Consider the following 13,131-nt stretch of genomic DNA (forward strand, 5'->3'; position numbering starts at 1 on the left):
ACTGCGCGTCTGTAGGTAAGCGGAAGACTCGCCCCAAAACTCATGGCCCCATTGTTTTATCGCAGACCAGCGGTTCTTGTATTTGTTTTACTGAGGATAAGGTTAGAAATAAGTTTAGGTTTTTGCACCGTTTTACTAAGGTTATGTTTAGGAATAAGGTTAGGTTAGGCATAGTTTACTGAGTGTTAGGGATGGTGAGTGTGACCCAAGTGCACAGCAAGGAGGAGGCAAAATGGAGGATTAAAGCCCACTTGGGCGAGTTTATTAACAATAAGCTCAACAGCAACGGGGGGAAGAGGGGTGTAGGCTCCGATGGCTGCTCCAACTCAGCTCGGGATCCCGGGAAACTGGAGAGGAGAGGAGAAGCAGGGTCAGATATAAATTCACAATGAAAGTGTGCGCTGCCACTGTGTAAGGTGAACAGGCTAAGAGCTCTACTAAACTGGGAAACTAGTCAGCAAGCTATACTTTACCATACGAGTGGAATGGTTAAGATCTGGCACTGAGCTGCATGCTGGCCAGCCTCTGGGGTGATTGCCAATGCAGGGCAGGTGAGGAGATTGGGGACTGGAGGCAGGTGTGCTGAAAGTGTGCTGTTGAGCCCTCTGGGTGGTGCTGATGAGTACAGAGAGGCCACAGCAGCAGGATGTGGAGGTGAGGGGGAGCGAGACGTAACAGGACCCCCCTCCAAGGATCGCCACCTGGCGACTGACGGGGGACGTTGGGGTGAGCCCGACGCTGACGATGACCCCTCGGCTGGGGAGGGACCCGGGCAGAAGAACCTTCAGCTTGGGCGGAGGTCGGGGCGGGCCGAAGGCAACAGACCTGGCAGGCGGCGCTCCAGGTGAGTGCGCCCAGAACTCCAGCAGACGTGGGGGGTGTGAAGCTCCAACCAGGGTCTGCCCAGGATGAACGGGGAGTGAATGACGTAGGGGCGGATGTTCTCCACGTGATCTCCCGAGACAGTGAGGGAAAGGGGTTGGGTCCGATGTGTGATGGGACCCATGGTGTGACCGTTCAGAGCGAAGGCAGAGAGAGGTCTCATCAGAGCAGAGACCGGGAGTCCCACCTTCTGAGCATACTGGAGGTCAACAAAGCTCTCATCGGCCCCAGAGTCGATAAGAGCTGGAATGGTGAGTGTCTGCCCCTGCCAGGCGAGTGTGACAGGGAATCTGGCAACACTGTTGAGGGGCTGGGAAGTGACGAGGCGACTCACCCGAAAACCCAGAGTGGGCGAAACTACTCCCCCTTGTGCCCGAGAAGAGGACACTCTGGAGAGCAAAATTGGACAGGAGTGAACACTGTGCGCTGAGCTGGCGCAATACCTACAGAGTCTATGTAGTCTGCGGTGCTCACGCTCAGCTGGAGATAAGCAGCCCCTGGGAGTCACACGGATTCGGCCCAGTTGCATGGAGTCTTCTCCTGAGGAACCAGGGAAGGCAGATGGAACCTGCACAGGCCGAGTGAGACTGGACAGGGTGGCGGAAGATGGCTTGGTAGCAACATGATGCTGGGACGCCTTCTCACGCTTACGTTCGCGGCGGCGCTCATCAATGGAAACGGAGAGTGAGATGAGCTGGTTCAGAGTGGAGGGTCTCACCCTCTCAGCTAGGGCGTCCTTCGTAGCATCACCCAAGCCATGGAGGAACGCGCTGTGAAGCGCAGGCTCGTTCCAATCACAACGGGCAGCGAGTAGTACAGAGAGGCCACAGCAGCAGGATGTGGAGGCGAGGGGGAGCGAGACGTAACACTGAGGTTACGTTTAGTAATACCGCCGGATTTGCCCCGGGGCGACTGTGTTTTTGGACGAGCGTTTTTGGTGTTCAGTCTACAGGCTTCCCATGCTGCGAAGCAGTGAGAGAAGCAGCGATGAAAAAAAGTTTGCTGGATAAGATTGTGGGATCGTTTTATTGAATAATACTATATGCTAAAACGATTATTTTATATATTTATAAACCAGAGACTTTTTTTTTTGTTACTTTTATTTTTTATCGGAACGTGGATCAGTTACGTCATGTTCTATGTCCGATACGTGAATTAAGTCATATCGGTATCGGCGCATCTCTAGTTCTGTGTTCCTGCTGTGTTTGGACTTGTTCTGTGTTCCTGCTGTGTTTTCATATGTTCCTTGTTTATTAGTATGTTTTTTACTTTACCTTTGTGTACTTTTATTATGTAGTGATGTCCTAGTGTTTCCTGTTTTGTCTAGTTCCTGTTACCTGTCTTGTCACACCTCCCTGTAATTACTAGTTTTCTCCAGCTGTGTCCTGTTGGTCCCCCAGCCAATCACCTGTGTCCTGTTGGTCCCCCAGCCTATCCCAGTGTTGATTGTCTGTTGAGTTCACCTGTGTCTAGTTAGCCTGTGTCTATTCATATGCCCTTGTGTCTTCAGTTCACTGTTGGTTTGTTGAACGCAGTCACTGTGTTCAGTCCTTATTCTTAGTGTCTGTCTGTATCCTAGAGCTTTACTTCCCACTGTTAGTTTCCTAGTGTTTTCCCTTTGTCCATTCTCTGTTTAATGAATCCCCTGCATCTGAACCGTTCTGCCTCACTGTCTGTGCTTGGGTCCTACACCTCTCTGCCTCGCACAGTGACACTGGGAAAGAAGGCTTGAATGAGCTGAAATTCAAACAACACTGTGTGTGTGTGTGTGTGTGTGTGTGTGTGTGTGTGTGTGTGTGTGTGTGTGTGTGTGTGTGTGTGTGTGTGTGTGCGTGCAGAGCGCTCTGGCCACGTTCAGGTGTTCAGACTGAAATCTGGTGTTGTGTTTATAAAGATGGTTGCGTCCCCGCTCAAACGCCAACTTGCCTGGTCGGGCCGAAAGCAAACTCCACCTGCAAGTGTTCTTTACCTGCTACGTGCAGTCAGGCAACCGCTAGTGTCAACCCCTGCACACACACACACACACACACACACACACACACACACACACACACACATTAATTGTGTTTAAGGTATTATTCCAACAGCTCACACATCTTGCTGCTGTGTTTGCACATTGTTGTACTTCATCCAGCAGATATGGAGTCTTTAGTCATTAGTCATGTTTTAACACTCTCTTTGGGTGATTGTGATCTGTGGTCAGTATGTGTCTGTGATGTCTTGGTACATCAGAGACATCACAGACACATACTGACCACATAGGTGGTCAGTATGTGTCTGTGATGTCTTGGTACATCAGAGACATCACAGACACATACTGACCACATAGGTGGTCACCACATAGGTGGTCAGTATGTGTCTGGAGTGTCTGCAGTCAATACAAAAATAAAGTGCACTGTAGTGTACTGACACTGCAGCCATAATCAATACAAAAAAATATGTGCACTGACTGCACACTCACTGACTGTCTGCACTCTGCAGTCATTAATACAAAAATAAAGTGCACTCTGCACTGTGAGTGACTGCACACTGCAGTCAAGTCATTAATTAATACAAAAATAATAAAGTGCACTGCACAGCACATGTGCGTTCGTTCATTGTGCAAAAAGTTATTCTTATTGTTCTGTAACATAAGTATTCTCGAATCTCTCATGTAAATCAAATGTATGTAGAGAGAAATAAATGGCACAGGCATATGCATACATATTCTATTCTGTCACTAAGCACTAGTCTAGTAAGCACACACACATAGAACTTCAAATGTATAAAAAAGTAGTGAAAACAATTTGTGCATTATATGAACAAAATCAATAAAACTGTCACGACAGTGACGACACTGAAGCAGTGAGGTAGTAAGTAATAAGTATGCTATAAAATAAACAAATTAAAGCAATGTAACCATGACCATGTAGTAGTGGTCTAACTCAAAAGATGTTTGCAAGTGTCCATTATACTTTGTTTGATATGAACTCTTGTGGAACTTACATAAAACTATCCAACTTATCTTGGAGCTGGGTAACTTTGGGGCTATTCAATGTGGAAATTAACCTAATGTTGCAATACTGCAAGGGGGGCGCCTCCATGTATCTTGCCATCTCCTCTGCTGCCTGGTCCAGTGTGGATTTCAGCTTCTTTGCAGGAGCAGTAGCATATGCTTCACCAAGTAGGTCAGCTAGATTGCAGTAACCTCTCTTGGCTGGGGCTGCAGCGATGGCATCCTGCACACGCACAGGAGCTTCTTCATTGCCCCCCTCCTCCTCCTCCTCCTCCTCCTCCTCCTCCACCTCAGCCTCTCCTGTCGCCACTCCAGTCTCTCTCTGCTGAAAAACAGCAATACACACACACACACACACACACACACACACACACACACACACACCATATTAAATTAGCGTTTTAACTGTGAATTAGTGAATCAGTAACAATTTTGAGCCCCAAAAATGCAATACTGCAACATTACATTATGTAACATGGATGTCAATGTTTTAATAACTATAAATATTTTTACTATCATTCTGTTTTTAGGCTTTTTAAACTTTCACATTTAAATCGTTTACATTTATCTATGAATTTATTTATGCCTTTTAACCATTTTAAAATCAAAATATTTGTATTGATGATTGTATTGGACTAACTTTCACCTTGTTTCTATGTCAAGTGAAAATGGTAGTTACTTTAAAAAAATTGTATTGTATTGACTACAAACTTTACAAAGCAGTCAGTTTAATAGCATACAGTAGCTAGCTAGCTTTGGTAGTTTTAACTTACCCGAAATGCGTCCTGGCTCCTTGCAGCTTCTGTGATGACTCTCTCACAGACGTCCTGGCGTTCATCATCAGAAAGGAAGGGCATAAACTTAAACCTTGTATCGATAGCTGTGGCCATGTAGAGACTCTCCTTCTGCTGGTCTTGGTACCTCTTCTTAAGATCCGTGCATATGGCATTTTTTATATCCATTGTCATGGGAGAATCAGTGGGGTTCACTACATCATGAATCAGCTGTGCATGGAGGGGTGCCAGAACTGATAGTGTTGGGCTGTCCTCCGCCGACATGACAAGTGTAGCTACCTTCATGGGCTTCATAGCGGCAACAATTTCTTCAGCAGATGTTACGTCTGACTCACTGAGGGTGCAGATGTCCTTCTCACTCTTCCTAACCTCTGCTGAGAGGAGGGCTGCTGTGATGGCCGGCTGCTGATACAGGAAACGCTCTAGCATGTCGTGGGCACTGTTCCATCTGGTAGCAACGTCAGTCAGCAGCTTGTGGTCGTCCAGATCGAGCTGCTCTTGTTTTAGCTGCAGAACATGGGTGGCGTTGGCGCTGCGTCTGAAGAAGCTGGTTATACGTCTCACTCTCCCCAGCAAGCGTGCGACTGTTGGGAGCTTCAGTGCGCACTGTGCAGCTAGATTCAGGGTGTGAGCAAAACATTTAACGTGCAACATACCGGCCATCTGCGCTGCGTTGGTCATGTTGGACGCATTATCTGTGACGATGACTGGGTCCTTTTCTTCTATGCCCCATTCCTTCATTGCTTCTTTAAGTAACTCAGAGATGTTAGGGCCGGTATGTCTCTCGACCATTACCCTCGTCTGCAAAACGTGTGAAACCAGCTTCCAGTCCTGGGAGATGTGGTGGGACGTAATCGTAACGTACGATTGGACGGCTCGTGATGTCCACCCGTCACACGTTAATGCCACTCTCTCTGCAGAGCTCAGAGATGTTTTCACTTTAATCTTCACCTCATCGTACATGTTAGGCACGGCTTCCTCCGTCATATGTTTGCGAGTCGGGATCGCATAGCGGGGATTCAAAGTATTCACCATGAGCCTGAATCCGCGGTTTTCAACGACGCTGTAAGGCCGCAGATCTTTACAAATGAAATGCACAATTGACTCTGTAATCTTCTGTGCACGAAAGGAGCCAGGTGGAAGCATGTTGGATCCATCCAGCGTAGTCTGCTTTGGGTCCTTACGTTTCGCTGGCTGCAGTGGTTGTCTTAATACATCAGAATGGTGTCGTTTTCAGTGAGATCTCAAGTTGGTCGTGTTTCCTGAATATTTCACCGCAGTTTCACAAAGCTTGCAGACCGCGTTACTTTTGTCCAAGTCCTTGCTTCCTCCTTTTTCTTTGAAACCAAAGTGCACCCAAACATCAGCTTTAAAAGCTGAAGGCGCTGCTCTTAAGTTGTTGTTGTTTTCGTTCGCCGCCATGTTGTCTTTGTCTCCTACTGATGACGATGATGATGATGAAGAGTCCTCACTGAATGGGAAGGAGAACTAGCGAGTGCGACATCTAGAGGCAGCGGAGTGTCAGGAGTCAGGACTGTAGTCAGTCACTGCACTTCTACCATGGTTTCTATGCATGGAGACTATATAACAAACAAACAAACTGGCTGCTATAACAACATGGAACAGCCTTTCTTTCCCCCTGCGGTTGAAAAATCATGAACATTTGTGAAAATCTTTTTTCCCAAAAAAAATCAACAAAAAATAAATAAAAAAATATTTAATTAAAAAAAAAAAAAATCTCGCAAAAATGATCGCGATACGGCGGCCCGAGTATCGATACAGTATCGGGAAATAAAATATCGTGATATATCGCCATATCGATAAAATCGCCCATCTCTAGTACAGATGTGATATTTAAGCATTTTAAATGACATGCTATTGGCAATTCATGGGCCAATCAAATCAAATTTCTTTAGATCAGGCAGTTCTCTTCTCTCATTGGGCATCTGATGGGGAGTGAATTACTGTTAACTGCTGGTTATTGTTTTCCTTAAGTAGCCTACAAACAAATAATCTGCCTGCTACGTTACTACAGCAGTATTAATTATGATCTGATGTCAATCCTCACATCAAACATCACAATTAAAACAGAACATGAGGACAAGCGAATCAGAAGTGTTGAGCAGAGATGTTGCTATTTTCAACCCTAACCTGTGTGTGTGTGTGTGTGTGTGTGTGTGTGTGTGTGTGTGTGTGTGTGTGTGTGTGTGTGTGTGTGTGTGTGTGTGTGTGTGTGTGTGTGTGTGTGTGTGTGTGTGTGTGTGTGTGTCCTAGCTTGTATCTGTGGTCGCCCTGCTCTGCCTTATAGATGTCCTTAAACTCCAAACGGGATGCCAGGTTACAGCATGATAGAGATCAAAGTTGTTGATCAAAGCCCTTCCACTGACACAGTTTGTCTTATGTGTGTCTTCTCTGCTGTGCATCATAGATGTGTTAAAGTCCAGAAGATGAGTGTCTCTGGGGACAGAGTGGAGGAGGGAACAGAGTCTCCAGCAGCCAACAATGAAGACAAACCACCAGACTCAAGGTAACATCACTGTTTCTTCTGGAAGTTGTAGAACACAGTGTGAGAGGATCATAATATGTTCTGTTTACAAGCCAGAGTTGTGTGTCGACTGCAGTGTCAATTTCATTTGACATTCTAAAACATTCAGTAATGAACCAGCCCCTCAGACAGAGTAAAATCACTTTAAACTTTAATGTTAGTTCATGTTATTAAGGATTCTTCATCAGGAATATATGAGTCAGAAACAGAGTGTTGTGTGATTGATATGATTCCAGAAGTGACGACCAGAGACAGACACCAGAGTCTCCAGAACACAGCAATGAACCAGACTCCCAGACAAAGTAAGTAATGTTAAGTTAAGTAATGTTAGTTCAATACATTTTCATCAGAAATGTATTCTATGAAGCCTAACCTGCTTTAAAGCAAATAACTTAAAAATATACAGATAATGGGGACAAAAACAAATAAATGTCAGTTTGGACACCATGTGTGTGCACCATAGATGTGTTGAAGTCCAGAAGATGAGTGTCTCTGGGGAGAGAGTGAAGGAGGGAACAGAGTCTCCAGCAGCCAGCAATGAAGACAAACCACCAGACTCAAGGTAAGATCACTGTTTCTACTGGAAGTCTACTGTGATGATTCCATTAATACTAAAGTAAGGGGGTCATGCTCATGTTATGAAAATGATCAGTGCCGATGTGGACTATGCTCGGAGGTTCTGACAAAAAAGCTAAAGCTTAAAACCAGTGAAAATGAAGAGGTATTTCCACTTGCAAATCACACTGATATACTAGTGGAGTTTATATTCAACGTAAGAGGACAAACTACAGGGCCAACGTCGATGGCCATTAGCCAGGTTACTCGGCGAGGTGTATCTTTTTCTCGGACGTGCAGTAAGAAGTTGTAGCCTAATATTCCTCTAATTAACATAAATTACTGAGTATCTTTTATTGTATAACTATAAATCATTTTACATAATTATATATTATTTAATATATTCAAATATATTCGAATATTAAAAAGAATAAAGCATTGAGATTTATTATTTTTAATATTCAAATATATATATAAATATTTTATATATAATATATAATTTTATATACATCTTTAAATAAACCAGTCCTATGAAGAAGCCTATATAATTATATTGTGGAAGTTGGTGAGAATGAGACGAACAGACGGAGTATGGAGTCTCTGATCTTTACTTCCAAACAAATGCATCAAGACACACAGGGTAATTCACTTCCTCATATCCCATGTATAACGCACTGACTTTTTTTGTCTTTTTTATTGTGCTTTTTTTTCTCTAAGCACCTTAACGTCCATATGTATATCATGCACAGTATAAGTATAACATGCACAGTATACATACATTGCTGCTATGCTCAGGCACCTTAGTTTTTTATTATCTCAGGTACTTTGTAAATATGTAGATAACTTGTCTGGCCTTCTGTTGCTCTCTTGTTTTGATCTCCTTCCCACTTGCCCCCCACCCCTCTTCTTCTCCCCCCCCCCCTCTTCTTTCTATGGAAATTAACGTTGCGATGGGAACGATGTACAAAAACGAATTTCACCCACTTTTTTACCTTGTAAACCTGTGATGTGACAATAAAACTGATTCTGATTCTCATATCACTTCCAAATCTCCTCCCATTACCACCCCACCGATCCATTCTGAGGTGAGATACCTCCATCTAGTGTCCACCTATTATTAACTCTATGGTGTCCACCACAATATATTGTATAAAATAATAAAGCATTGAGATTCTAATTGGATTATAAAGGGAAATGTATGCTTTTATTTTAAGATATTCTTTATTTCCACTTTGAAATTGCACTACAAATAAAGTGTCTGGTCGCCCAAACATTTCCCCCATAAAATGGGGTCGTGGTATAACAAAGGTTTAAGAACTCTTGCTGTAGAACACAGTGTGAGAGGATCCTAATATATTAGACTTGTGTGTCGACTGCAGTGTCATTGTTTTATATTTTAGTCAAAAGATAAATAACATTTTGTGAAGCTTATGACTGAATATAGGAGCCATTAGACAGAGTTCTAGAAGAGTGACTGGTTTAGAAGTTCTCAAACATTCAGTAATAAACATAGCCCCTCAGACAGAGTAAAATCACTTTAAACTTTAATGTTAGTTCATGTTATTAAGGATTGTTCATCAGGAATATATGAGTCAGAAACAGAGTGTTGTGTGATTGATATGATTCCAGAAGTGACGACCAGAGACAGACACCAGAGTCTCCAGAACACAGCAATGAACCAGACTCCCAGACACAGTAAGAAACTATAAACTTTAAAGATGTTTTCCCCCCCTAACCACCAGGGGGTGTAATGAAGTTCTATCAACCTCATAGACACATGAAAAACAGAAAAAGTGCAAAACCATGGCACCACCTCTTTAAAGTAATGTTAGTTCAATACATTTTCATCAGAAATGTATTCTATTAAGCCTAACCTGCTTTAAAGCAAATAACTTAAAATATACATATTAACATAATGGAGATAAAAATAAATAAATGTCAGTTTGGACACCATGTGTGTGCACCATAGATGTGTTAAAGTCCAGAAGATGAGTGTCTCTGGGGAGAGAGTGGAGGAGGGAACAGAGTCTCCAGACTCAAGGTAACATCATTGGGCTGGATTCACTAGGCTGGTTGTAAATAAGGTGTTAACTCATTGGCCGCCATTATCGCATTAACGCGATCTAATAAATAGCGCGCTTGGCCGCCAGGATCGCGTTAATGCGATCTATGGTCTTTATTGATCTTTATGCTCTGATCACGCTATTCTGTTATGAATCAGGCTAAGTTTCATGTTCCACTTACTTCAACCACCACTGCATCCGGTTCCATGACTTGGGTTCCGTTTTCGGTTTTACATTTTTCCCCCCAGTCATTTTCGACCATAATAGGGAAACAAACGGGTTTTCACACGCTATGAAAAACGATCGGAGACCTCCCCTCCTATAATCTATGGTCTGGGTGACGAACAGTCATCCCCGTTGTGTATCACAAAGTAATTTTCGCCGATAACAGAATCTGAGACATTTCACTTCCGGTTCATGTGTTTCACTGTGTGAGTGGGTCTGGGAGGGGGCGAGTGTGATCGAGAGGCGATCAAGCTTGGTATGTGCTGCTCTCTAGGTGTGGAACGATCAAAACGATTCAAGTGTCAAGCTAGACTTTCTAGATGTGAATTAAATAACAAAATAACGAAACAAAAAAACACGAAAATCGCTGGCAAGGGCTGCTATGAACGAGGTTTTAACTCTGGCAGTCAATGAGTTAATAAAGTTCCTAAAAGAGGGTGTATTTTAAGCTAAAACTGACGTGCAATTCACAAAGGGGTGTGTATATCCCTGAAATGTGCAGATAACTGGGCGTATGTCAGGATGAATCTGGACGTCTGCCAGCTGGTCGTAAAACGTATGTTTACGTATGTAAACACGGTTTTATGAATGAAAAGTGAACCTGTAACTATGTGACAACATAAGTTAGCCATAAAGGAGGAGTAAACCTCATCACAGTAATACAGCAGAATACAACAGAGTTCAAGCACTGTATCGTCAACTGAAAGTCATGTTTACAAAACATTCTCCAGGTTAATACCAAACTGAAATGTTCCAATCAAGGGAAACAAACCAAGGGTGCTCATATTTAACTGTAAAGTAAATAAACTCAGGTGAAGTACATTGGGACACCAGCCAATCCCACCACCAAGTCTACATCAAGCGTGTACAAACGCCGCCTCCCAAGGGCCACACACGAAGCCTCATCATCTGAGGCTTCGGGTGCCATATCCTGCCCTACACCTGGGACAGCAAGTCAAGTCTGACTGGAAGACGCCATGGCTGGCCCTCCAGCATCTCGTAGATCTCTCTCATCCATGGTCTCTGTGGCCAATTCGGCAACACCAATAGTACCTGGGCGTGCAGCAACCTCACTATCCTGAGGCAAGCCGCAGGAGAGGAAGTGGGGGGAAAAGCATATAGCCTCTGCTGAGGCTATGAAAGGCTCAGAGCATCTATCCCCAGTGGTCCTGGTGGTCCATGCATTGACGACCAGAGAGGACAGTGAGTGTTCTCCTCCGTGGCAAAGAGGTCTACTTCTGCCTTTCTTTCTTTCTTTTTCCTTTATTTATTCAGGGGAGCCCACTGAGAGCAAGCTCTCTTTTTCAGGGACGCCCTGATAACAGCATATAACACATATAAAATACATACATAATGAAAAACAATAACAAACATTTGAATCATATTACAATCATCACAGATGCAAATAAACAGTGTTACATGAAACAGGTGCAGTTACTATGAAATGTGTCCTCGAGAAGTACCCTAAATGTCTCTATTGAGACCAATCGCTCCAGTTTCAGAGAGTCCTGAAGTTTGTTCCATTTGTGTGGAGCATAATACATGAAGGCAGTCTTTCCTTGTTCACTTTTCTTACGTGGACTGGTATATCTAATGTGTTTTTGTGAACGTGTTGAATGTCCAGAAACCTTTGGTTCTAAGAGCCTGACCAAAGTTAAACCATATCTGGTTCTCTACCTGGGGGTGCAAGCGCCACTCGCCAGGTTGGGGACCTCCCTGTGACAGCAGATTTGCCGTTACATTCCGGGGTCCAGGAAGATAGAAATCTCTCAGGGACTGTGCCCACAGGAGCAACTGGTGCACTCTTGCATGCAGAGATGGGGACCTCAGCCCACCCTGGTGGTTGATGCAAGACACCACGGTTGTGTTGTCTGTCCTTATCATGACTTGCTTCCCAGACACAACTGGGAGGAAGCGTCTCAGAGCCAGCAAACCGCCTCTATCCCAAGGAGGTTTACATGCTACCCCTGCTGTGCAGGAGGCCAACATAACTTGTGGCGTCAGACATAACTTGTGGCGTCCAAACCAATATTGGACCGGGCGCGTGTGCAACAGGCCCAGTGGCACAGCCTGGGCAGCTGCTGCAAAGAGGCCCAACAGCCTCTAAAACTCACAGACAACGACCTGTGTGACATGCAGTTTGTGATGCATTTCCTGATTGTCACCTTCCCTTTTCTGTGTCAGGCATGCTTTCATGGTGACAGAATATAGAAATCCAAAATACTCAACTGACTGGGCCGGGACTACACTGCTCCTTCCTGCACCTTCATTCAGATGCAGGAATGCAGGAGCCTGAGCAAAACCAGACATGCCAACACAACCTCTGTGTGGCTCTGTGCCAGGCTCTCTGATAGTGCACACACTAGCCAGTCATCGAGATAGTTGAACACTCAAATGCCCCCCCCACCGCAGAGGGATCAGCGCAGTATCCCCGTATTTCGTAAACGTTCGGGGTGACAGGGACAGACCGAAAGGGAGGATGTTGTATTCAAAAGCCCTCCCCTGAAAGGCAAACCTGAGAAATTGCCTGTGAGCCGGCCTGATTGGAATGTGAAAATAAGCATCATGAAGGTCCACTGTTGTGAACCAATCGCCTGCCCTTATGGCTTGAAACAAAGTTCTCAACCAGAGCATTCGAAAGGGAAGCACCTTGAGGTTACCTCAAATCCAGAATTGTGCGAAAGCCTCCGGTCCGCTTGGGGACAAGGAAGTAGCTGGAATAAAACCCCTGTCTCATTTCTCCTGGAGAGAGAAGCCCTGTTGCACCTTCCCTCAGCAAGGCAGATAACCTCATTGACCAGAGCGGAAGAACGAGATTGGTCCCTTACCTTTGTCTCCAAAACTCCAGAGTAGGCTACCGATCATCCACGGACAAGAGGTACACTGACGCCAAGCGCTGAGGTCGGCACTGGAAAAAGCTGGCGCCAGTCAACTCGCACCGTAAGGGGTGCTGGCGGGGCTTGGCAGATCCCCCTGTGGTGCGCTCCAAGCCCCCTTGCCTTTCTGGAGGCTCCCGAGCCACCGGCCTCAACCGCTCAGGCTGGTGTATGGACTGAGTGCGCTGCCTGACCT

At 44.8% G+C, this 13,131-nt stretch overlaps 1 protein-coding gene across 1 annotated transcript in view; it reads left to right on the top strand.

Annotated features, from left to right (window-relative positions):
- Positions 1–13,131, top strand: part of LOC308081226 (uncharacterized protein) — a gene marked incomplete at its 3' end in the record, with an annotated part of 65,600 nt that overhangs the window by 12,674 nt on the left and 39,795 nt on the right. The window contains exons 2-5 of the mRNA XM_080457615.1: positions 7,100–7,198; positions 7,453–7,518; positions 7,680–7,778; positions 9,401–9,466. Of these exons, the coding sequence (XP_080313741.1) occupies positions 7,119–7,198; positions 7,453–7,518; positions 7,680–7,778; positions 9,401–9,466 (311 nt within the window). The 5' untranslated portion in view covers positions 7,100–7,118. The remainder of the gene's footprint in view (positions 1–7,099; positions 7,199–7,452; positions 7,519–7,679; positions 7,779–9,400; positions 9,467–13,131) is intronic.

The sequence above is a fragment of the Gymnoscopelus braueri genome, assembly GCF_963280865.1.
Source record: "Gymnoscopelus braueri genome assembly, contig: SCAFFOLD_83, whole genome shotgun sequence".
Taxonomy (NCBI): domain Eukaryota; kingdom Metazoa; phylum Chordata; class Actinopteri; order Myctophiformes; family Myctophidae; genus Gymnoscopelus; species Gymnoscopelus braueri.